Below are 24,506 nucleotides of genomic sequence, written 5' to 3' on the forward strand. Positions count from 1 at the left end.
TGCTCGGTTCGGCCAGCGCTAAATAACCACAATCGCCAGTCCCGCAGTAGCTGTTTCAGAACCTCACAACCTGGCCTGGGCATCTTTTCCCTCAGAAATCATGATGCGCCCCACTGTTTGAAGCACAGAGTGAGCTGTTCTCATCTTTTTCTTTACTTTGTCCGGTCCCCCAGATTTTTTCCCTCATACTCGTCAGCTTTTGAACGTCGATTATCCAGCTGTAGGGAGTGACCCCTGACCACGCCGTGAGGGGCAGTGAGAAACAAGCAATGCGCGCCGCAGAAAAACGCTCATCCGTCTGTTTCAGAAACTCTGTGGATTATCTGCCGGCCGGGTGTCTTGGAAGACTACGACGGCGTCAGATTTGTCCACCAAACAGCAACTCCGGTCCCTCGTCACAAGCAGAGACATGGCACTGGGCGCTGAGAAACTCTCTTCTCTCTTACACGCGCCACTCCAGTCCCTCGGCATGCCGATCTCTTCCATGCCCTAGCCGAACCTGCAGGTCCCGAGAGGACTCCAGAATGGAAAACCAGGAACATCAGATTGCCAGTACCATTGATCTTCGTTCCCGCCGCTTTAAACGTGATTTCACCCTGAGCCGTTTGGAAAAAGAGCCGATTGTCTTGGACGAGCTGCCGCCTCGGGAAGGCATTCACAAGATTTTACGGATATGAATGGGACACTTCTTACTTCGTATAAAAACCCTCACAATCGCGGCATGTCGTCATGGGTGTATGGATCTATGTATGGGTCGCTACCGCGGTCTCATCATGCCTGCGCCACGGTGCTGCTACAAGAGAGGGAAATTGCACTTCAATGCGCCGGCCCTGGTGGTTGGGTCTGTTCGGGTGATACAAAGATGGGAAACTTTGTACTATGTACAGGGACCTGAACACACCTTGTACCCCGCTTCTGTTTCTTTGTGCTGCTGCTGCTGCTGCTGCTGCTGGCTGTGCCCCTGAGATCTTCGTCTGATCGTTGGTCTCCGCTGGAATGGCAGAGTACCAGCCGGTTGCGATGAGATTCCCCGATGAACGTCTCCAGTAAGATGTATGGCGTGGGATGGAAAGGGGGAGGTTCGGTTTGGAGCCTTTGCTGGAAGTGGCTGTTGAACCGAGGAGATGTTTGTGGGTTGGTTGTTGGGAGCATAATCTTTCATCCGTCTGACGGACGGTCAGAGTTGGTCATCACATCGCCGGATGATCCTTCAGAAGAACTTGTGGTGAATCCTGGCAGGCTTCCGCAATGCATGCCTGAAGGACTAAGGTACCAGCAAGTTGGCGGTGCCAACGGCAGCATGTTATTCTTCCACATGGCAACAGCTTTAGGAGCATCTCCTCGGCCTATCTCTGTGTTTTCTTCAGAGACCTATCAACATCTTTCAAGGCCCTCCTCCGTGTAGTAGCATCCCCTTTTTGACGCATAGCGTGGCTACCTATTTCAGGGGAAATGAGCTGAAGGAACCGAGACAGTTTGAAGATGTGCTACTTTGGAGTGAGACATCTCTCCCAGTGCCACGAGCCACGTAATAAGGCTGGATCGTCGTTCTCTCCTTGTGTTATCGTGATGGCCTTGGTGTGACTCCGGTTGCACTTCCGAGCCTGAATTCAAGCTGGGTCAGAATTTGGCAACTTCCAACTACAACTCTATCTAGTTGGCAAAGCGCCCTGTCCTGTACATCTCACAACATTGTCCGAATGATCGGGGTCCCAAAGCCTTCACGGGCAGTTGCTGGTTGTCACGGAGATATTTCGCTGTGGTTACAGCCTCGCTGATATGACAAGGCAGTCCACCAAAAGCCACCTGGACAAAGTACTTATGACACTGGGATACGTGGCAGACACTGTGGTCGTTCTGTCTTTGGAGGTGGGTGCGTTGCTATATCTGTATAGTCCACATTTGCAAGCTGACCCGTACTACATCCTGGCATGTCCCAGGCCGGTCAGCCATCCATTATCAGAGCTGACTCTTGTGCTTCGGTATTGTCAATTCTATTGCCGATATTATGGAGTCGGCAGCTTTCTCACCTCGACCTTGCGACGCCACCCGATCACAACATACCAAGAGTATAAGTGAGCGGTGAACCCTCACTTATACACTCTTCAACATGCCCTCGGGGCCGCACAAACCGGCCATCCTATTGGAACCCGCCATTCAACCGCCATAATTCACCGTCTCACAACTCTCTTCATCTCAACTTCAAGATGACCCACCAATCAAGTCCCACTCAGAATGCCTCTCACAATCCACCACTTGTAAACCCTCTTCTTTTCTCCCCCGACTGAGCCGCCAACTCACAACCACTGGGGAGGAGAGTCACGTGGATGGGGTGAGGTATTTTGGGAGGGTTGTGGAGAGGGTGGGGGTATAGGAGGCTAATGGCGATGGGGGAGCCTGGGATGGGGCTGCAATTGTGGCTGGGTGCGGAAAGGGTGATGGAGGGGATGAGGAATTGAAGGGGGAAAGGGACTGTTTTTAGACCTTTTTACCTTTTTTGTATTCAAAAGCTCGAACAGACTTGGAAGGCAAGACTCTAGGTTGTGCAAAGGCCATCATAGTTCTGGTGTCTGATCAAGATGGTGATGGTATGGCCTGGGGTTATAAGAACAAAACATTATGAATACTTAGTTAGTGTATATCTCCTCCAATCTCGAAACCGAGCCAAAAATGCCTTTTGACTCCCCCCATCAACAAAAGCATCCATCCATCCACGAGTCCATGCCGTCTCTTTCTCACATCCTCTTCATCCCCCCACCAGGGCAGTCCGCCCAAGCTCCCAGCTCCCAAAGCTATGACCACCTATCTTGCCCCACACCTGCCCGCCCGCTCCACCACCAAACAATGACAACACGCTTACCTAACCCTTTCCCCCCTTCCCCTCCTCACAAGATCACGTGTCCAACCCTCTGCCAAGTCTTGTGTTTTTGCCGAGCGCGAGCGGGTTCGGGCGGGCAGAGGAGAGGAGGAAAACGGGAAAATCAGGTCATCAATCATCATCAACCACCGAAACCGACCGAAACGAAGCTTACCTGCCTCTGCGGGCAACAACAACAACAACAACACAACCACAACCACAACCACAACAACAACCAAACTCTCTCCAAGCGAGAGAAAAGCAAACCCGAAAACGGCGTATCTGAACGATCGGCGAAAAAACAACAACAACAATAACAATGGCCTCTGCTGCTGTCGCTCCGGCTTTTAAGCCTATCACTGGGGTGGGTTTTTCTTGAGGGTTTATTTGGAGGGGGTCCCGGGGAGGATACAAACTGAAGCTGGGGAGGGGAGAAGAAGAGAAGGGAATTCAGGCTAACCGGAGGGGGGGGGAATTGATACAGATGCTCCGCCGGGGTTTGATCCTTGATTTGAGCATTGGGCTTGGTATGTTCTCTTTTTTCTCCCTTTTCTCTTTTGACCTGGATTTGGCTGACGGGCTGGGTTTTGGGGAAAACAGGTCTCGGATTTGTGTTTGGCAATGCCTTTTGGTAGGTTTTTGTTTTCTCGAGCTGTTGAAGGGGGGAATTGGGAATGGGCTTGCTAATCTCGGGGATTGGAATATAGGTACGGCTACCACATGCCTCGGGTCAACGCTCGTGATGCGTACTACCGCAAGCTGGAGGAGGCTCGCGCTGCTAGACAGGGCAACTAAGGGATATGACTACATGGTGGTGAATTGAGAGGGTTTGGGATGGGGGCCATATTGCTGCTGTGCTGTGCTGTGCTTATGGTGTGGCTGGCGGGCATGACCTGGAGATGGATGGGCGAGTGTATCATATCCGTTATAGACAGACAGGGGATCAAATGGACGACACAAGTTCGGTTTTATGGGGTTGGGAATTTATGTTTTGCTTTGGCTGCTGGGTGAAGTGGGTGGGAAGACGAGAGCTTACTTGGGTCGCTTTGGCGATGGAGGAGCTTCCAGAGCTCCTGGTGCTAAGCTTGGTGTATGGACTAGGATCAACCCCGCGGTGATGAGAGAGGAGCGCCGGACAGGTTCGTGACAGGCTGGGATGTGGCGGTGATATGTTTGCCGGCATGTGCTGCGTGATCGTGGGACATTCACGTCCATTGCGTAGAGGAGCCATACTTAATCTTTTGCATCAAATCTCTACCACCTCGGCTATCTCTTTGCTGTTTGCGCACCCACCTCCAATTGCGTCCCTCCAGCGGCGGCATCGCCGCCCGCCCCCTTGCTCAGAGCATTCAGACACTCCCAACTTGTCGTCTCGGCTGTAAAAGTGCCACCGTTCTTCATCGGGCATCTACACCACACGTGGGCAACAAGACAAGGCAAAAAGTCAACTACAAACTGCAACTGTCTCCCCTCCATTCTCAAAAGAAAAGAAAGAAAAACTTACACCCTGAAAAAGCGCTTGACGGGCGTGCACACGACGGGGCAGTTGGCCTCGTTGGGGCGGGCGATCTGGCAGTCGTACTGCACAAACGAGAAGAGGTCGCAGTCGCGGGAGAGGTCGGTCGGTTTCCCGCTGGGGGTCTTGCGGGCGCGGTGGGAGCTGTTGGGGAGGTGGTGGATGTGGGAGGGGAGCTGGGAGGAGGGGAAGGTTTGGACGTGCGGGGCCATTTTTTTCCTTTTTTTTCTTTTGGGACTCTTGTCTGCCTGACCCTTTGGAGCACGCAAAATTGGGGAGACAGTAGGGTAACAAGAACAAAATGAATGCGACTGAGGCGGCGGGGAGGAGGTTGCTGGACGAGATTGAGGAGATGGCGTTGGATGAGGTGAGTTTGGTTTGTGGTTTGTGTTTTGTGTTTGATGGATGGTGGTGATGATGATGGGGGGTGGTGGTGGTGGTGGTAGTGGTGGAGGCTAATTGATGGGATGGATTTCATTTCAGGTTCTTGCCGCTTTTCGCACGGGCTTTCGAGCCGCTGCCTGCACCGGCGGCCACAACGACGCCATCATCGGCCCCAACGACGCTGTGAGTGTCAAGAAGGAGGAGGATGCACAATATGGGCCCAAGACATTTCCGATTGAGGCTCTCAATGACCTTGTGCAACGCAACTTTCGAGCGACTGGGTCAGCACCACTGGCGGTTTCCGGGCGGTATTACGAGCTGGTTTACGTGCTGATTGCGACGCTCATCGCGAGCCCGTGGGACAAGGCGGTGGTGGTGGTTGACTTGGAAGGAAGATTCGATCCCTTGAGGGTGTTGGCTGCTCCGCTTGCTGGGCAGGTATCATCATTGCAAGACAACGAAAAAACAGCGACAAAGCGGGCGAGGGTAGAGAGAAGCGACTTGGAACACATTCACATCCTGCAGCCGAAGAAGGGAAACTGGGAACAGCAGCCACCTGCTCGATTTGTTTCGGCCTGTCTCACCACCATGGAGGAGTACATGCTCTACGGAGCCCACCGGAGCCGGGGACGGCAGTGGTGGGGCACGGTGCTCATCGGAGGCGGCTTCAACCCCGTTGGAGGCCTGCCAAAGGCCGTCTCCGCCCAAGTCGCGGTGACGGCCGGACGGAGGGGGTGGCTCAGGGTGGAGAGGGCCGAGGTGCCTGGGTTTGGGGAGTTGAGTGTGGAACAGGCATCGAGAGATCGGGAGAAGCGGCAACAAGCGGTTGAGCAGATGGGTTGGGTTGGGAGTTCCCCACGGGGAGGATTTTCCTTTGGCGGAGAGGCTCCGTAAATACGGGTACGGGGACGGACGGTGGTTGATCGGGGTTCCACGGAGTCCACAGCGTCTTTATGCGTTCGATATCGAATTTACGGCGCGCGAATCCTGAGGGTGGAAGTTACAACACGTGGAGGATTCACAGGTTCCATTTGGCATCAGGGAGCGATGTGATGGCCATCTGATATCAGCTCTCACCAGCTGGACGACACCCGCCGGTGGAGCCGCTTTCTCGACAGAGAGACCCACCAGTCACATATCTTCCTACCCAAGAGAGAGGGAAGTGAGGGACTGGAGGCCCAACGGCGGATATGGCCTGAGTTGACTCGCGGCTCCCTTAGGACCCATGGTGCCATGGTGTTGGAATCGGCCAAATCTGCAGCTAAGATCCCTCGATCAAGCTCAGAAACAGGCTAGAAAACTACACCACCGTTCGGATAGAGGCCGCGGCAACCAGTCGCGGAAGGGAGACGTATTGCCGGAGTGAACTCATGATGATGAGAACGGAAGGAGTGGTGTTGAGGTCAAACTGCGTGACTGCATTATCTTCACTGCAGTTGCCTTGGTTCAACACAACCTTCATCACCGGTTCCAGGTAGTTTTCTTACTGATCTCGCCTCATCCAGCCCGGCCTACATCGATCGACGGGTAGCTTCTTCCCCAATGTTTTCACATGCTGGGCAGCCACGGCATCCAAAAGAACTCACAGTGCTCAGCACACTGTCACTCTGTCACTGGTTGTTCACCGGCTCGGCAGCGGGCTCAACAGTGATTTGGGAAGAATACCCAATCAAGGAGCTTCGCTCGTGATAAAAGATGCAGGCACGCAGAGCACGGCCGGAGGATCACCGCGGCTGCCCTGCTTCCTGCTGTGCTGTTGGCCGGCATTGTTGTTCATTATCGGACGTTTTTGCCCTGGCCGAAGGACCCTATCAGTTCCGGGGGTCCACTCCGGCATTCTCAGGGGGATCCGCCTTGACGTCATGGTGATCGGCACTACAGCCGGGCGGCGACTTGGCAGTCAGACCTCTGCCGACTTCCGCTCGCCCTCCCATCTTTCCGTATCACACACAGCGGCCTCGCCGCGGGCGCCCGACCACTTCCCAATCCCGGAAAGGTCCCCTTCCGGTGGCCGTCATAGGGCCCCATCTCCCGTTGAGCAACCGCACATTCTTACCTCTAGTAGCAACCACGTTCCAAGCCCCGATTCGTCCTGTAGAGCCTTGATCTTCCCTCCATGGCATCAAAGCTTTTTGTCGGACCCGGTTTTTCTCTTGGTCCCAGTTGTGCCAGTACCGGTTCAAACCGAGTCAGCCAAGTCGGGAGCCATTATCTAAGCTGACTTGGTGATACCAGTCCGATAAGCCCTGCGTCTTGACTGACAAGGATGCTGGACCCTCAGGACCCTTACATCTGCAAGCTGTGTTGTTGTTTGGTGCGAGGGGTTGTTGGAGGGAGAGAGGGGCCGGCGGGGATGAGGCCACCAGAAAACATGGGATGGGCATCTCACCGCATTGCTGCGTAGGACAAGCTAACGTTGAAGGCTCCCAATGGAGGAGGCGAGACGGGGACCCGGCGGAAAAACTGGTTCTCCAGGCACACCAGAGAACTTTGTTGCTGCCACACACACCCACACCACGCCTCTGGATATCCACCGTTACCCACATGGACCCTGAGACCCTGTTTTGACGCCGTCCCAACGCTTTGTGATTGCTGGGCTGAGTTCCACCTCAGAGACAGCCACGCCTTCTTGGACTGTCCAGAGACCGCCTCCCATCGATGGCTTCTCGAATATATATATGGACACCGGCTCCCTCTTGCTTCCTCTAGCTTTTTAGTCTCCCACTTACAGCCAGCCGCTTGAATGTCTCAACCACCAGGTGTACTCATAGTTCACCTGTTCGATCCTTATTACCACTACTCAATCCACGACTGGTAGTCATTCCTTTACTCCACCATGTCAACCAACAACAACAACACCCTGACCACCCCGGTCCCCCAGAGGCCGTCCATGTGCCCTCGCCAGCTCTCCAGCAGCAGCTTCGCCTCGGCCTTTGAGGTGGCCCGCACCAAGCTCAGCGAGCTCGGAGTCGAGGAGCCAGACACCGACGACGACGACAACACTCTTTCCCCCTTTTCCAGCTCGTCGGGAGAAGAGGATGACTCCGACTCCTCTCCTTACTCTCCCTCAGTCGAGAGCGACTCCAGCACCAGCGAAGCCGCTTCACCACTCCACTCTCCCCTGACCGCTCCCGTCACACCAGCAAGCCTCGACCCAGATGTCGCCGACAACTTCGCCTTTGCCTTTGACATCGACGGCGTTCTTGTCCGCGGCGGGAAGCCCATCCCCGAGGCCATCGAAGCGATGAAGGTCCTCAACGGGGAGAACCCCTTCGGCATCAAGGTCCCCTACATCTTCCTCACCAACGGCGGCGGCAAGTTCGAGACTGAGCGCTGCCGGGATCTGTCCCGCCAGCTCGAGATTGATGTTTCTCCTGGCCAGTTCATCTGCGGCCACACTCCCATGAGGGAGTTTGCCAACAAGTACGGCACCGTCCTCGTCGTCGGCGGGGAGGGAGAAAAGTGCCGCGAGGTTGCCGAGTCCTACGGCTTCCGGGATGTCATCACTCCAGGCGACATCATCAAGGCCAACGCCGCCACTGCCCCTTTCCGCGCCTTGACCGAGTCTGAGATCAAGAACTCTCGTGATCTCCTCGCAAGAGGGGGGAAGATGAGCGACATCGTCGTCGAGGCCGTCTTTGTCTTTGCCGACAGCCGGGACTGGGCCTCGGACCTGCAGATCATGCTCGACATTGCCCAGTCCAAGGGCGGCAGATTGGAAACCCGCTCCGAGAACTTTGACGAGGGTCCTCCGATCTACTTCAGCCACAATGACGTTCTCTGGTCGGCGGCGCACGAGCACGTCCGACTGGGCATGGGCGCCCTGAGGAAGATTGTCGAGACAGTGTTTGAGGACGTGTCCGGCGGCAGGAAGCTCAAGACGCACGCGTTCGGCAAGCCGCAGGTGAGCACATTTGAGTTTGCGACCCGGCTGCTCCAGCAGTGGAGGGCCACCCAGCACGGGCTGGCCGAGAGTGAGCCGCCCGAGACGGTCTACTTTGTCGGCGACACCCCCGAGAGCGACATCAAGGGGACGAACGCCATGAACGAGAAGAGCAAGAATGAGTGGTACAGCATCTTGGTCAAGACGGGGGTGTACCAGGCCGGCACCGAGCCGAAGCACAAGCCCAGAAAGCTGGTGGACACGGTGCTGGACGCGGTGAACCACGGAATCAGGAGGGAGATGGCCAAGCTGGGGACGAGGAAGGATGGCAAGGGGAGGAAGCTGCCCTTGGATGATGCCGCGCTCAAGGCAATTAGCGAGGGGAGGACGCCCAACTTTGAGCTGAGCGCCGATCCCTTTGCCAAGGCGGTTGAGCAGCAGCAGGTGCAATGATTTGAAGATGGATTCTGCTTTTATGTTGGGAGTTGGGAAACATTTTTCGGGAAACTTTTGGAGGAGGCGAAAACAAAGCAAACACGCATTTTGATACCACTTGTGTTCATCCATTCTCTGGCTTTTTCTCTTCTTCGACGGACATACTTTATTTTGGCTTTTTCGGTTGTCAAGCTGTTTTGTTGTTTTGCAACGTTCTGTCTTTTTCTTTTCTTTTCTTCTTTTTTTTTTGGCATTCATTGAGGGTTCACATTACATGGATCTGGCATGGGGGTAACAACTCAGGGAACTTGTACAGGGAATTTCTGGAAGGGTTTTCGAGCCAGTCAGTCAACACACTAGACGTAGACAAATACAGGAAGGCTGGGATCATAGACTATATATATCTGACGTTATTTGCTCATCTTGCTTTTGCCCTTTATGTATGTGATCCCCTCCTCTGCCTCATGCTCATGGGATGGTAGCTGTAGTTTCTCTGGGCCATGTTGCAGGCGTCGTTTTTTACTCTCATCAGCTTCAATGCCTTGCCATATCTATTCTCTTCAAACAAAGTCCTTCTGTCAACTCACTGGAAGCTCTCTCTCAACAAACCCTCTTTCCTTTTCGCCAAATCCACAATCATCGCCCCAAACAACCCATTGGCCCAGCTGAACCACTCCCTCGTCCACTTTGTGCTATCCCATCCGTCAATGCTTTCATGGATCAGCCCCAACCCATCCGTACTCCCTAAAATTTGTTTCAACGCGCCCCTAATTTCCTCATCATCCTCGCTCGTCATAATCTGCATCACCAAACTCATAGGCCAAACCTTGCCCGGGCCCGTGTGCGGTGACCCAACCCCCCTGACCACCTCCCCATCAGCATAGTACGGATTTCTCCTGCTGAGGATCCGTCTCCTCGTAGCCTGATAAACCGGATCACTACCGGCCACGTACCCCATCACGGGCGCCGACAGCAAGCTCGGCAGATTCGCATCATCCCCCAGCACCACCCCCCCAAACCCATCCACCTCATACGCGTACACCTTTTCTTTGCTCACCCCATCCTCCCCCACCACCTCCACAACCCCAAACTTCTCAATCCCCTCCCTCACCTCCCTCGAAAAAGCCCTCATCTCCCCCGCCAGCTCTTGCTCCCCCAAATCCTCGGCAATCACCGCCGCCCCCGCCAAAGCCACACAAAACATCATATTCCCCGGCACCAAAAACTGATACGTCGTCGCGTCATCACTAGGCCTAAACGCACTCCTGACCAACCCCGTCCCCGAAGCAACAGGGCTTCCCGCCCCATCATTCGCCAACGTCTCGGTCGACCGCGTCGTCATCCTCGCAAAGCTATACCCACTCCCCAACACCCTCCCATCAGCCCCATACGTCGTCCCCCTCTGCATCCCCCTCCCCACCTCCACCACCCTCCTCACCGCCCCAGTCCAATTTCCTTGTCGGGCAAAAAACTCGATATCGTGCGTGGAAAAGTAATAATCCCTCGACAACTCCAAAAACGAAGCCAGCGAGTCGACCTCCCACTTGCACTCAAAAACCCCAGCCCTGTCATACTCCGGACGCACCACGTCTTTGTCCCCGCCCTCCTCGTCAGAAATGATGCCTGACTCGGGGGGCGGGCGGAACGAGTTGCAGTACCCAGCTGAGAGGACATTTCTTGCCTGGGTGTTCACCGTTCCACGGAAGAGGCTCGCCAGGGAGTCAGATGAGGGTGAGGGGGTCAGCAAGGGGAGGTAGGACTGCAGCTGGCGGGCGCTGTCGCGGAGCCACATGGCGTTGATGTCGCCCGTGATGATGAAGGTCAGTTCTTCTTCGCTATCGGGAGAGTTGGAATGGCCGTGCCATTTGATGGCTGTGTCGAGGGTGTTTGGGGTAGGTGTTTTGCCAGAGGCGGAGGAGGTCGGGGTCGGCGATGGGGAGGGTGCCGAGGAGAGACTCGAGGGAGGAGAGGTTGAAGGTCCGGCACGAGGGGGAGGGGCGGGCGGAGGAGAGGGCGTGCCGGCCGGGGGAGAAGGGGGGGTGACGGGTGCGGGAGCGGGTGGAGTAATCTAAGCATGAGGAAGATGAGTCTTGGGAGGTGACGAGGGGGGTTGCCTGGGATAGCAAGATCAGCAGTTGGGCGGTGGCGAGGGGTCTCATTGTTTTCGTTGTCAGTTAGACATGACAGGCCCGGAAAGGAAAGTCAAAAGTGTGTGGGAGTGCGGAGATCCAGGTCGGGTTTATACTGCTTTCCCAACCAACCCCCTTCCCCAACCGTGATGATCGTCGGTGACACAACCTGAACCGTTTTACCGGGCAACCACCAACCCAAAGGAACTGAGACACCTCTTCGCGGCGGATGGCATTGGACGGTGGGTGCGGGGACAAACTTTAACTGCCACACCTCAGGACCCTGCGCACGGCAGACGCTGGGCTTCCCGAGGGTCATGCAAATGCCGTCCTCTGCCGTGTTTGCCCCCAAGTTCCAACACGAGAACTTGGACTCCTCAATGCACAAACTGCCATGTGAGCAAGCCAAAAATACCCATCTTACATCTCTTCCCCGATACCAGCCAGCTCTCACCCCTCCCTATCCCTCCCGTCCCTCCATCAACACAACCAACCGCCAACCCAACATCCAAAATGAGACAACAACCCCCCAAACCCTCCTAAGCAATCAACTTCCATCACACCCCAGTCAATCTCCAGTCAATCCCCAAAAGGAAAATGCTTCCCCTCTCCCACCAGAATGTTTGGACGAGTTGGGAATCGAACCCAAGACCTTTCGCATGCAAAGCGAACGCGCTACCAATTGCGCCACACGCCCGAAAAGAAGGATATGAGAGAAGAAGATGTGAAGATATCGGTGTGGACGAGCTGGGAATCGAACCCAGGACCTTTCGCATACAAGAGGAAACAGAGTATGCTAAGCGAACGCTCTACCAACTGAGCCACACGCCCCGTAAAATCATCACCTGATTGCTGTTGAGCTTGGTGTCTGAAGGTTGACGCTATAGCGGACGTTCTGGATTTGAGAATTTGGTGTAGTTGAGATGATGAGCTGGATTCTCGAGATGGTGGCAGTTGGGATGAGCATGGTGCTTCCGCCCATGGCCCCGACCTAGAACAACATCAGCCAACACCGTCTCCCCAGACCATCCCCTTACCTCTCTCCACACCACTCTAACCATCACAGCCACAACAATACACACACACTGCCACACACAAAACGCGCACAACTGGTCCTTTATTGAACACACAGACTACCTATCAACCACCCCAACCCGCCCCTGTCATCTCCTTGCCTGCCTTCTTCCTCTTCGCCAATCCCCCCTTTTTTTCGCCCCTCCTCCCTGCTTTTTTTTGTGTATCTTTGGTGCCACTTCCTGTCTTCGCCCTGTCGCCCGGCCTACTGTAGGTCTAAGAAAGAGAGTTTCCTTTTTGTTGCCAAAGTGAACCCACACTCTCTTTTTTTCCCCTCTTTTGTCTTGCCCAAAAAAGCGTTTCTTTTCCGTTCATATCGCTCGCGCCTCGCAGGTCCATCAACAACTTCAAAAAAGAAAAAAACCACACGTACGTGGTTTTATCTTTTTTTTTCTGTGTAAAAAAAAGAGGGGGTATCTCTGAGTTTGGTGTATTTTCCGATTTTGTCCAAAGGGTGTGTTTCTGTGTTAAAAAAAAAAGGGTGACGGAAGGTTGGGGGTATGATTGAGTAAAACCAAAAAAGGACTTTGCCCGAAAAGCAGAAAAAAAAGATGATCAAAACGAAAGAAAGCCCTGTTGACAAGAAAGAATGCAAGCCGCAAACAACAACGACAACAAGAACTGAAGGTTGAGGGTGCTGGCAATGTGTATTCTCCTGCTTGCGAAAAGAAGCCGACATAAACATCGCACCTTCGTCCATTCTTGATCTCTTTTCCCTCCACCTCCACCCTTCCCCGTCTGTATCGTCTTGGTGGCCGATATGTTTGTGGTCCGGTTAAAAGCAGAAACAAAAGCGTTGTTGATGTTGTGTAGGTTTCCCAAAAAGTTTTGTCGTAGAGCCAGAAGAACCGTTGAACGCCGGGAGGGAGAGAGAAAAAACAAAACCCAAAGTCGTGTCGTAACCTTTCCCATGTCGTTCATAATCTATGCGATGCGGGGGGGGGGAAAAGATCATCGGAGCGTAAACGCCATGCAACAGTCGTCAAAAATCGAAACCTCGATCGAATTTCCCCAGCATTCAGCCCACTCTCATGGGAGGAGCCGCCCGCTTAAGCAAGGGGGGCACCGGGAGCAGGAGCCTGCGCAACCTGGGGGTTTCCAAGGTCAACCTCGGGGGCGTCGGCACCGTTAGCACCGTTGCGCTTGGGGCAGTCCCGGGAAATGTGGCCAGCCTCACCGCACTGGTAGCAGGTCTTGCCAGCAGTGTTGAGGGGACCGCCGTTGGGAGCGGTGCAGTCGCGCGAGATGTGGCCGAGCTTGCCGCAGGCGTAGCACTTCATAGCCTGAGCCTGGCAGTCGCGAGCGTAGTGGTTGGGGCCACCGCACTTGTAGCAGGTGGCGTGGCGGGCGCCGCCGGGGTGGAAGCCGCCACGGGCAGGACCGAAGCCACCACGGCCGGGCATGGGGCCGGGGGCCATGCCGCCCTGAGCGCTAGGGCAGTTGCGCTGAAATCCGCGTCAGTCCCGCTGTCTCCCTCTCTAGACAAAATCATTCCGTCGACTTACGGCAATGTGGTTGGGCTGTCCGCAGGTGTAGCAGCGGTTGTGAGGACCGCCGGGGCCGCCGTTCAGGCGCATGGTAGGGCACTCAGCCTGGACGTGGCCAACACCCTGGCAGTGGTAGCACTGCTTGGACTTGGTGGTGCGGGGCAGGGGGCACTCGTTCGACTCGTGGTCTGTTGGGATGCTGCGTTAGAATTGCCGGTCGAGAAAAGGCTGAGGGAGTACAAGATGCTTACTGGGCTGCTTGCCTGTGAGAGGTGTTAGTAGCCGCCAAGAACCAATCACGCAGAGGAGGGAGACACATTACAGTTGTAGCAGAGACGGGCGGGAGCTGGGCAGCCATCGGCCTGGTGACCCAACTCGCCACACTTGTAGCACGCGCGCTTGTGAGCCGAAGACATGTTTCCGAACATAGGTGAGCTAGGGAGTGGAATTCCGTTAGTTTGAGGTGTCTGGCTTGGTGTTGGTTGGTTAAGTCCGAAAAGTGTTGCTAGAACTGCCATGCTGGGCGACACGTTTGCAGACAAGGACGACTCGACGAGTAGGTATAGATTTCGGCAGCCGGTGATCGAATGACAAACGATGAAGAACCCTCCTATAGAATCCCAGACAAACAACCGTTGACGATCCCCACATGCGGCGCTTTAACCTCTCGACTGCTCCATGAAACGGTTTTTTTTTTTTTGGCCCCCTGGGGGGGGGGGGAAATGTGGCTGGCTGGACTCGGTGGGTGAATTATTGCGCGCAATTCTCGCCAGTTTGGGATGTTCGTTGGCGCTGGCAGCAGACGAACCATCAGGTCGGAAGCCGGAAGCCGGGAGCCAAGACTGAGGGCGGGAAAGAGGCGTGGGGAGGAGTTGTCGTCGTGGTTGTTGCTCAAAATGTGTGTGCTTTGCCGTTGTTGCTGCCTCGTCGATGTGATGTGCCCCTCCACCTCCCTCCCCAAGCCATATAGGGTTTGCTCCATCAACAAAGTTGCGCCAGCCAGACCTGCTCCATGTAATGTCCAAGCCTTCCAACGGTTGCTCAACCCGAGCCGGAGGTTATTTCCCTCATTGTCGATGAAGAGAGCCGAGTGTCCAGTCGCAAACGTGTCGGTCGAAAATCATAGAGATATGCAGCGGGGGGCAGAAGGCGGTGCGCCACACAAAAAACTCACCTGTGAAGAAAATATCAAAATAAAAAACCGGCAGTTTTTCCTTTCCTTTCCTTCTGTTCCTTCGCAAAAAGTTCTCCAAACCTCGATCTTCCTTCTTTCCGTCAGCGTCCAACGTCCTCTCCAACAACTCCAGAAAAAGTAATGACCTGTGGCTTCCTAAAGGGTGTGCTGAAAGGGAAGAGGAGAGAAGGTGGCGGAAGAGGCGGAAACAAGGAGGGATATGGGAACCCCAAGTCAGGAAGGAAGGGATAGCGCCAGTTCGCAGGCCAGAGCTAGCTAGGCTGTGGGAGGGGTTGATGCAGGAAGTCAGCACGTCAGCCGAGGTACGTGACCGGTACCTATTTTCTCCCCTCTGTCTGCTGCAGAATCAAGTACCCTGATGTCCCCTCACTACCTCATCGCTCTCTCTGCTTCAGCAGCAACTGAATTTCAGCGACAAGGCACGCTAAAAATCTCTTGGGGCTTGGCAATGCTGCTTCACGGCGGCTCGTGACTGGGCGCCGCCGCTGACTCGTGCCCACAGCTGGTTGCGGCAACTTCACGGCGACCGGTGACACTGGAGCATCACCTCGATGCAATCCAGTTGTCTATTCGCCTGCCGTCTTGTTCCCTTTTTTGCCCTGTCTTATGTCTTGCCCTAGCTGTTTGATGGAACTGTCTCACTTCGGCAGTCTCTCGCCCTGTGGCCAAACGGCCATTGCCCCAAACGCCACATCTGATAATCTGAGGCTCTCGCGGGGCATCCCCGGCGACACGGCTGCAGCTGACAATCGCAACGGTAACTCACCTCGGTTTACTTTCGGCGCTAGAGCTTTTATATCGCGCGCTTTCACACGGCTGTGCCGGTCGACTGCTGAGAGCCTGACTGAGAGCGGGAGGAGAGACGAAAGCACTAAAGCAACATGAGTTTCCATTCCCCTCTTCCGCCGTCTCCTGCTGGAAGGCTGGAACCTCCCAACCTTGCTCCATCCCACTGCGGGGCTTTTCGTTTGCCATGCTCATCTCGATCTGCACCTCGCCTCTTGACAGTGTGAGGCTTCTCTTTCGGAGAACTAATAAATGGTTACACTAGATATCTGCATATATATGTCGAGACATGCATATATGGCAGCCCGGTTCAGTCATCAAACATGCTGTTGGTGATGATGATGATGATGATAATGTTGGCAGTCGGGTGCCCTGAACAAAAAAAAATAAAAATACAAAAACCCCGCCTTAAGCGTGACGGACCCCTGTCTGCCTTCGATATCCCCCCTCTCTCGACCCAATCATGCCCAACCGGAGCTGCTCTCGGGACACTGTGATTGATGCAACGGCAAGAGAGAGACAGGAACTGTGTGGTTGACCGCATGTGCAATGCCGGCTGGCACCCCTCCAATGGGCAATAAAAGGAGGTGCAGAGTCCGGAAGACCCAAAGAGGGTTGGTCCTTGCTCTCAGTCCGCAAAGGGCTGTCCCGAGCTTGACCCCGACAATATGGAAACTGCCCCAGATATAGAACCCTCGCAAGGCTACCGTGTATCACAAATGAGCGGCCTGCAGACGGGAATACTACTCGGACAGTTTGAGAATCCCGACAACACCTTTCAGCGGGAGGAGGGTAGGGGTGGATGACGAACAGGTGTTGGTCTGTGCCTTACACAGTATCCGTTTGGTCTTGACACTATATGTCTGAAGCTCCGAGCTTGAGGAGCTCACGCATTGACGTCGAACAGATGTGGGATATCACGAGCTGCTGACTACCTACGCCGTTTCATACCCGACAGAACCTCACTTCATGGCGGCGGTAGAGCTCTCTCGAGTGAGATGCTGACAATTATCAACCTGGTTCGAAACCCTTGACCCTTGATTATTACGCACCATCTTTCTCGGCCCTACACCCAAACCGCCGGCCGCTGCTGCTGCTGCTGCTGCAACCTTTCCCTCTCCACCGGATGCAGACCAGCCGCATTTTCCTCACTCCCCAACGGCGGCGGCACCATCGACCTCGGTCTCGCCTCCACCACGTAACTAACCCCATCATCAGAAGCATACGACGGTGGCCTCCTCACCCCCCCGGTGCCCCTCGAGCTCGGATCAGAAGAGACACCGCTGTCCAACGTCTCCTCACTTGTATTCCCACCCTCGGCACCCCCCGGCCCAGCAGCAGCCTGGTTCCTAGCCCAGTAAAACCTATCCGGATCAACTCTCTGTCATAACAAACATTAGCCTTTCATCCACGAAGCTCACTTTTGCTTTCAGAGAACAGAACATACCACACTCTCCCTCCAAAGTCCATACGCGGGGGGGCCCAACTTTGTCGCCTCGCTCTCGATCCCCACCGCCTCCTCGTCCCTCGCGAGCACAACCCTGATGGGCTCCCGTGGGATGGCGTACCCGCTCCCTGGGGCGATTTGCTGGATCATCTCTGGCCTTACCACCCCGCCTTCCCTGGAGGAGGAGTTACTACTTTGCAGTGTCCCGTTCCGTGACTTGATCACCAGCATGCAGAGCTTGATGAGGCTGTGGCAGAAGAAGATGGTGATGAACAAGATGATGAGAATGAGCAAGATGGTGAACTCGGACGAGGTGATGTTTTTGGTGAGGGTCAGGGAGAGGTCTAGTAGGGTGGCTGTTAGCACAAAGAAAGAGGGAATACGGCGGGGGTAAACTTACACACAGTCAAGATGAGTATCAGAAACAACCCCGACACAAAACACCGCAGGATCTGCGTGCGGATGCGCCGGGACTTGATCCAGGGGAAGCAAAAGAGGAAGTTCTTGGGGGGTTTCCTCCTGCTGCCGCCGCTGCCGCCGCCTGTTCGACTGCCGCTACTGGTTGAACTCCCCTGTTCTGTTCTCCGTCGTCGAGTTTCTCCATCTCTCCTCCGCCGCCTCCTCTCTTCTCTCGTCTCCCCGCCTTCCCGTCTCGACCCCCCGCTCCCCTCCCTCCTATGCCTCCTGGACCGATTGCTCCCCCTCGTCACCGCCCTCTCCGGCTCAGCCACCTCCTCCTGCCCAGCCGTCGTCGTCCCAGGCCTAGTCGGCGGCCCGCTGCTCCCCCCAGTCCATACCCTCTCCAGCCCAGGCAAGTGCAACCTCGTGCTCGGCAGCGCCTGCTCCCCGATCCTGAACGCCGGGCTCTTTGGGCTCTCCACCGTCGCTTCCTGCCCGTTGATCACCGTGGGCGGTGCACCTCTCAACCCAGCACCAGAGTAGTTGCTGCTTGGGGGGCGCAAACCAAAGAATGAGGGGCGGGGGAACCGGGCGAGGAAGGACAACCGCTGGGGTTGTTGGGGCTGGGGGTGGTGTTGGCCGGATTCGGGATCGGAGTGGGGGGAGAAACGGGGGGATAAGGGGACGTGTTCGTCGTTTGTTGTGCGGGGGTCGTAGGATTGGTAGATTGGGTAGGAGAGGCCGTAGGGGGAGGGGTTGTTGTTGTTGTTGTTGCTGTTGTTGTTGTTGCTGTAGGGGTTGTAATTTTCGACTGTTGCTGGGTGGGGGCCTGGTGGGGGACAGAGGGAGGAGTTGCATGTTGAGGTTCGGGGAACGACGGGGGCGGTGCGGATGGTGACTGTGTTGGTGGTGGTGTTGTCGGTTATGGTGTCGTTGGTGTCATTGGTGTTGTTGTTGTTGTTGTTGTTGGTCCGGGAGGAGGACCCGGTGAAGAAGTTGAAGCGGTCCATGGTGAAGGGAAAGTTCAGTGTCCTTGTGTATCAGGTGGGTGAGTGTTGTCTTGATGTGAGTTTTTATCCGGCGAGCATGCTGTCTCCTCTGTGTGCCTCAGATGAGTCGTTTTCAGACCGATGTGAAGTTGTCAGGTAGGTTTGACTTGAAAGTATGAGTCCAACAGTTGCGCGTCCCAGTCTGTCAACCTCAGTGGTCAACGATTGTTGATGTTGATATTGACGTCGCACAACCTAAGCTCCCCCCGTCTGTTCCCGCTCGATCGTCCCCACGCGCGGTGATAGGTCGCCAGGCCCTGCAGGTCGCCGTGCGCTTGTCTTTGAAGGGTTCGCGAACTGTGCTGCCCCTTAAAAATAATGCGCCTCGAGTACCTCCCTTCAACGGCGGGCGCTGATATTCGGGATATAAAAACGGTTGGCGAAAACGAAAAAGGGAAGGGCGTGCCGAAAGAAGAACAGTTGTTTTCGTCGGTCGGAATATTGAAATCGAGAAAGAGAGAGAGAGAGAGAGGGAGGGAGGGAGGGAGAGAGAGAGGATATCAAGGTATCATAAAGGCCCGGCCCGCTGCTTGAACTGAAGTGATGGTGCTGAAGAAAAAAGATGCCGAGTGTGTCGTAGCAAATGACCGTCGTCCAATAAATTACCGGCTCCCAGAGCGATGCGAATGTAAGGGAAAAAGAAAACAAACACCGTCAAGGCAACAGGAAGAACAGAAACAACCAAAAGCCGACCTCAGGGCAGGGAGGTCATATCAAGAGAATAAAAAGAGGGAAGATAAGAATGCCTGCACGGCAGGATTTAGACTGTGGTGGTGGTGGTGAGGTGGAAATGTGTGTCGATAGGTCCAGAGGCACCCTCCCCTGTTTTGTTTCGTTGTTTCGTCGTATGCAAGTGGATTCGTCCCAAGCCACCGCAAAGACGCTTCGTCGACCGACAGGCAATTCTTGACGGACGGAATGGGACCTGCACCATTCACCATTCGACAAGAATTGACGATGTTGCAGCCCTGAGGAAGGGGGGAGGGGCTTGATTGGATGGAGGGTGAGAGGGGGACGTGACCAGATATGCAGGGGTCAGCCTGCGCTTGGCTTCACTTGCACGGACACGAGGTGAGCCACCAGTGAACCTGAGGAGGTGAAGGGATCTCCGTTGACGCAAGATTCAGAGCTTCTTCGGCCCCCTGCCTCGAGATCACCACGGGATGAACGACGAGGAACCCATCCACAAGGAGGCTCGTGCAGCATCTCGAAACTCTTTTCCCGGGACGGTTATCTCTACGGTTCCTATCGACGTACAGGAAGCAAGGCAACCTGTTGACTTCTCCTGCATCTGCTGTGCTGCCTTGGACACCCCAACTGCGAATACCTTCAGAACGGCAGGGTGCCTTGCATCGTCGGGCGTCGGCAGGAGGCTTCATGACATCCAGTTGTCTTGCTCTTCAAACTCGACGACAAAAGGGGAAATCCCAATGATTGGCTGCGAGTGATTCCAGTGCAACGTCGGCTTGGCGCATGAGTGGACCACAGTCACAGGCGTGTTTCAGATCTCCCCAGGCCTTGTTGGAGTTTTCTGGGGAATGGCTGTCAGAGAGGTTCAAGATTCAAGAAAAAAAGAATAAGAAGACAGGATGGTCGCAAGTGGATTTTGGGCATCAAGAAAACTCCTGGAATACATCATGGTCAGCCAGCAACGACGGTGAGTCAATCGAATCATTGATGGTCAAACTTGAGCCCAGACTTCTTCTCGATTGATGGCCGGACAGAGCCAATCAATAATATCTGACAGAATGCCCCGTCTCATGTAGAAGCTGTGACTGATGCCGCAACCCAATGTCAGGCATCAAAAGTGTCTGCTGCGCATTGAGTTGCTGATCGCTCGTGCTTTGGCTGTCTTTATCTTCGAGATCTGTGCCCTCGTCCTGAAATGTCTCCTGGCGCGCGCCTGTATGCATCCTGTAGGTGTGGTGTATATCCTTTCAAATTTTTATTCGTACAAGGCTGGGTATCAAGCTCGCTTTACTTTTATCCTTTCCATCACTGCTCCTCTGCTCAGCCTTTCGCCGGTATCATTGAAGCGCCTGGGCATACTTCCTTTCCAAATATGCAGTCCTGCCGTGCCGGAGCAGGCTGTAGCCTAAAGGTGATCTTTTCTCGTCGCACAACAGCCAAATCGACACCTATTCTTGAAATAGGGGCATCGCCTCAGGCAGACTGCAGCGAGGCGGTTAGACGGCCGTTGTGGTTCGAACATGAGCAACTTCGCACTGGGCTAGACAATTCCTCGACTCGAGAGGCATCGTCGCAACCCGCCGCCTCACTTGAGCTCACCCAACAACATGTTCCGGTCTGATGACGCAGAGAGGACTAGACAAAAATTAGCAACACGTCCAGCACCAGGCAAAAGTCAACGACACATACTGAGAGGTTCCGCCCCCGGTGCAAAGTCAACCGAGTTGACTGTCCCCTTATGACCGGGAAGCTTGTACAGCAACCTTCCTGTACCCGCCTCCCAAACCACAGCCGTTCCATCACCAGCACCCACCGCGATCTTCTTGCCGTCCGAGTCCCAGCTTCCCTTGATCAAGTTCTTCTCCATGCCCAGCGGTGCGCCGTCAAATGTCCGAATGTGTCGCTCGGCAGGGGCGAAAGGCCTAATGTCCCACGTCCTGGCGGTCGAGTCCATCGCATACGACAATAATTGCTGCCCGTCCGGCGATACCCTCAACGTCGTGATCGTGTCCTGATGACCCAGCATTGTGTGTACCACAGCCTTTTTCCTGACATCCCACACCTTGATGTCATTGTCGATGCCACCCGAATAGATCTCATTGCCAGCCTCCGAGAAAGCAACCGCCGTGATGGGGAAATCCGTTTCAATGTAATCCGCCGCGTGCTTCGTCCTTGGATCCCAAATACCAATTGTACCGTCGTTGCTGCCGCTGATGAGCATCTCCTCGCCGCGCTTGCTCAGGTCTAGCGATGTGACGCCTTCTTCGTGTCCAACGTAGCGTCTTATTCTTGTGCCTGATGTGAGGTCCCAACTAGCGAGGTGCATATCGGCAGAGGCGGTGAAGAGGATTTCGGAATCGCGGGACCATTGCAGGTCAAGAACGGCGCCCTTGTGGCCGGAGAGAACGCCGTAGTTTTCGCAGTCGCCGTAGGTTCGCCAAAGCACTGGACTGGGTGTCAGTAGGTTTTCCGACCTGACCATCAAGTTTGTTTACGTACAAACTGTCCTGTCCATTGACCCAGAGGCTATTAAGTTTCCTGTGGGATCGAATCTTGCCGCAAAGATCTCGCCGCTGTGTCCTGACAGCTCCATTACCGGAGCCTGCAAGGAGCTCGTTCGTGGAACCTTCATCGCGCATGTTAGCAGACATGATAAGACTTGTTTCCAAAACTCCAAAGACATACCGACGACTGAATTAGGGCACCAGAGCTTCCACCAGCAGGGCCAGAGCGGGTAGCGAGGGCGCGACTAGAGCCCACATTCTGCCGCTTGACCACGAGCTGCTGGTCGTCGCCTGGGAACGGTCTCTTTTCAGAAGACATGATTGATAGATATTCAAAGATCCAATGTGTCTGTTGAATCAATTGATGTTGTGATGTTGTGATGCCGTGATGCAATGGTAGGATTGAGTCGTGAACAAGATGGGTCTCTTGGCGAGGCTGCGCTGTTTGACTTTCAAGTCCCAAATCCAATTGATGATGATGCGCCAGTGCTGGAGGACGCGCCTGATGGATTTTAGATTCCCCGCTTCCCGCCCAAGGCACATGAGCACTGACCTGGGGTCCCTGCACTTTAGGGGAGTAGTGGGGCTTTGTCCCCCGACATGCGGCCTGTAAGGTGAGCACCCTTGTAGCTACCGCCAGAAACATCACCGCCCTCTCCGAACAAACATCATTCTGGGTGCCTCCGATAGTTATACGCAACACCGCTCTTCGTCGCTTCTTCGGTTCAATCTTAGGTTATCTCCCAGGCATTCTCTCGACCCTATTCCGCCATGGCGGCTAACAAGGCGTCCCGATTGGGGGAAGAGTACGCTGCGCATCCCTCCTCTGTTTACTTCGTTGCCATCTCTGCTAACACTGCTTCTCTGACAGGATCTGGAAGTAAGGGCCTCCCACACGCCCTCAGCTAGAACTCAACCATCGCTAATGCTGCCCCCCGCTGAAGGACACGGATAGACAAGGTCAACGCCGAGCTGGTCGTCCTCACATACGGCACCATCGTTGCGCAGCTGTGTAAGGACTTTGACAGCGACTATGTCGAGGTCAACAAGCAACTCGATAAGATGGGGTACAACATCGGTCTGCGCCTAATCGAGGATTACCTTGCGAAATCCAACACTGTACGCCGATGTTCGAACTTTAAGGAAACAGCCGAGATGATCGCGAAGGTGGGCAGTTTGGCATGTTGGGCCGGTGTTTGCGCGTGGACGTGTTTGTGTCTGACAGATGTGCTCTTCAGGTTGGGTTCAAGATATTCCTCAACATCACGCCAACGATAGCGAATTGGACCAACGACGGCAAGCAGTTCTCACTGATCTTCGATGAGAACCCCTTTGCCGACTTTGTGGAACTACCCGACGACGGCCGGGCCCAAGACGAGCTGTGGTATTCGAATATCCTGTGCGGCGTGTTGAGGGGAGCGTTGGAGATGGTACAAATGCAGGTGGAGGCCCATTTCATCAGCGACGTGCTCAGGGGTAACGATACGACCGAGATGCGCATCACGCTGATACGATATATCGATGACGAGTTGCCACCAGAGGACGACTAGAGGGTGTGAGAAGATCAATGATGAAAGAGCGGATAAGCGTCGCCGGGAAATAAAAGGCCTCGGGCATAACTGATACATGGCTATTCTTAATGTCTCATGAGTAAACAATGGATGATGAGGGCGTGCAAAACATATGCACCGCCCGTTGACTTGATGGCGGTCTGCTCATCTGCTCAGGGTTGCGTACCTACAGTGTCGAAGTTTTGCTTGCAGTTGTCTAGATCCTTCGACTGCTAACCTTCTTATACCAGACGATAACCTAGCACGGCGCTTACAATCAACCCCAGAACCTTATGCACTAGCCCAAGGACCCAACCTGCGAGCCGCTTTACGGAGAGGTAATCCAGAGTTGTGCCGTGTTTCCTTCCACAGCTCTTTGTATGGCGCATGTGGCATCTTCCTCGTGAATGCATTGTTTCAAGTCACCACCACGTGGAAATGACGACTTGTAAAAACATGCATACAAGACCACCAATTCCCTCACGCGCCGTTCCGGTGGTACAGACTTCAGAGTCGGCGTCCGGACGTTGAGGGATTGGACACCGCCCTCCGAGGATCATGAGGTTCGTCTCGGCAGCTTGGTGATACCGCGGAGCCTCACACGTTGCGAATGGAAATGACGACGAGGTGCCGTCAGGGCTACCATCCGACTTTGCCGCACCACGCATGGGGAGTAACGAGGGGTGGCCAACAGCCGCGTCGCCCAGGAACCGGCCACACACTGCCCTGCCCGCTGCCCAACAGCCCAGGAGCCAATCCTTTGAGTCGGGCTGTGCAGGTTTGTCGCCCCAGAGTTGCCCAGCAGATATAGTGACCACACCACCATCTTTTGGAATTTCGGGCACCGCCATCGGATTTACTCTTGTACTCACTGCCACTGCCGACGAATCAGCCCCTTTCCTTTTTGCCCGTTTATTCCCTGGGCACTGCATCAAATGACATAACCAAGTGGAGGTGCTGTTGTCCAGTTCAAGTACAAAACCACCCATGGAAGGCCACGCGCGCGCCAGCCGGGTCCGGGTCTCGCCCAACCCACGTATTGCCCACATACGCATATATCACCGACGGGTCGGCCACCGTCTCAAGCCCTGTGTCAAAGACCCTCATTGAAAACATTTCTT

At 54.8% G+C, this 24,506-nt stretch overlaps 9 protein-coding genes across 9 annotated transcripts, besides 2 other annotated features; 4 read left to right on the forward strand and 5 right to left on the reverse strand.

Annotated features, from left to right (window-relative positions):
• Positions 1 to 3,176: 3,176 nt before the first annotated feature.
• Positions 3,177 to 3,652, forward strand: PODANS_4_755 (uncharacterized protein; the record flags this gene model as incomplete). Its single annotated transcript, XM_001903635.1, has 4 exons — positions 3,177 to 3,221; positions 3,342 to 3,384; positions 3,458 to 3,488; positions 3,565 to 3,652. 4 exons carry the CDS (start codon positions 3,177 to 3,179, stop codon positions 3,650 to 3,652), a joined length of 207 nt encoding a protein of 68 aa, XP_001903670.1.
• Positions 3,653 to 4,123: 471 nt separating this feature from the next.
• On the reverse strand, positions 4,124 to 4,585 carry PODANS_4_758 (uncharacterized protein; the record flags this gene model as incomplete). Its single annotated transcript, XM_001903636.1, has 2 exons — positions 4,124 to 4,265; positions 4,362 to 4,585. 2 exons carry the CDS (start codon positions 4,583 to 4,585, stop codon positions 4,124 to 4,126), a joined length of 366 nt encoding a protein of 121 aa, XP_001903671.1.
• A 250-nt stretch (positions 4,586 to 4,835) lies between these two features.
• PODANS_4_760 (uncharacterized protein) lies at positions 4,836 to 5,651 on the forward strand (the record flags this gene model as incomplete). Its single annotated transcript, XM_001903637.1, has 1 exon — positions 4,836 to 5,651. The coding sequence occupies one exon, from the start codon at positions 4,836 to 4,838 to the stop codon at positions 5,649 to 5,651; it is 816 nt and encodes a 271-aa protein (XP_001903672.1).
• A 1,942-nt stretch (positions 5,652 to 7,593) lies between these two features.
• On the forward strand, positions 7,594 to 9,093 carry PODANS_4_770 (uncharacterized protein; the record flags this gene model as incomplete). Its single annotated transcript, XM_001903638.1, has 1 exon — positions 7,594 to 9,093. One exon carries the CDS (start codon positions 7,594 to 7,596, stop codon positions 9,091 to 9,093), a length of 1,500 nt encoding a protein of 499 aa, XP_001903673.1.
• A 565-nt stretch (positions 9,094 to 9,658) lies between these two features.
• On the reverse strand, positions 9,659 to 10,867 carry PODANS_4_780 (uncharacterized protein; the record flags this gene model as incomplete). Its single annotated transcript, XM_001903639.1, has 1 exon — positions 9,659 to 10,867. One exon carries the CDS (start codon positions 10,865 to 10,867, stop codon positions 9,659 to 9,661), a length of 1,209 nt encoding a protein of 402 aa, XP_001903674.1.
• A 961-nt stretch (positions 10,868 to 11,828) lies between these two features.
• Positions 11,829 to 11,901, reverse strand: a tRNA (tRNA-Ala).
• Positions 11,902 to 11,943: 42 nt separating this feature from the next.
• Positions 11,944 to 12,035, reverse strand: a tRNA (tRNA-Ala).
• A 1,292-nt stretch (positions 12,036 to 13,327) lies between these two features.
• On the reverse strand, positions 13,328 to 14,200 carry PODANS_4_790 (uncharacterized protein; the record flags this gene model as incomplete). Its single annotated transcript, XM_001903640.1, has 4 exons — positions 13,328 to 13,723; positions 13,784 to 13,952; positions 14,018 to 14,029; positions 14,088 to 14,200. Coding segments are annotated over 4 exons (690 nt in total), but the record flags the coding sequence as incomplete, so codon positions are not given.
• Positions 14,201 to 16,812: 2,612 nt separating this feature from the next.
• PODANS_4_800 (uncharacterized protein) lies at positions 16,813 to 18,602 on the reverse strand (the record flags this gene model as incomplete). Its single annotated transcript, XM_001903641.1, has 3 exons — positions 16,813 to 17,127; positions 17,194 to 17,537; positions 17,594 to 18,602. 3 exons carry the CDS (start codon positions 18,600 to 18,602, stop codon positions 16,813 to 16,815), a joined length of 1,668 nt encoding a protein of 555 aa, XP_001903676.1.
• Positions 18,603 to 20,916: 2,314 nt separating this feature from the next.
• On the reverse strand, positions 20,917 to 22,154 carry PODANS_4_810 (uncharacterized protein; the record flags this gene model as incomplete). The annotated part of the gene is made up of 4 exons (XM_001903642.1): positions 20,917 to 20,966; positions 21,021 to 21,776; positions 21,831 to 21,957; positions 22,017 to 22,154. 4 exons carry the CDS (start codon positions 22,152 to 22,154, stop codon positions 20,917 to 20,919), a joined length of 1,071 nt encoding a protein of 356 aa, XP_001903677.1.
• A 452-nt stretch (positions 22,155 to 22,606) lies between these two features.
• PODANS_4_820 (uncharacterized protein) lies at positions 22,607 to 23,385 on the forward strand (the record flags this gene model as incomplete). Its single annotated transcript, XM_001903643.1, has 3 exons — positions 22,607 to 22,641; positions 22,780 to 23,002; positions 23,074 to 23,385. 3 exons carry the CDS (start codon positions 22,607 to 22,609, stop codon positions 23,383 to 23,385), a joined length of 570 nt encoding a protein of 189 aa, XP_001903678.1.
• Positions 23,386 to 24,506: the final 1,121 nt, after the last annotated feature.

This window comes from Podospora anserina, chromosome 4, assembly GCF_000226545.1.
Source record: "Podospora anserina S mat+ genomic DNA chromosome 4, supercontig 1".
Taxonomy (NCBI): domain Eukaryota; kingdom Fungi; phylum Ascomycota; class Sordariomycetes; order Sordariales; family Podosporaceae; genus Podospora; species Podospora anserina.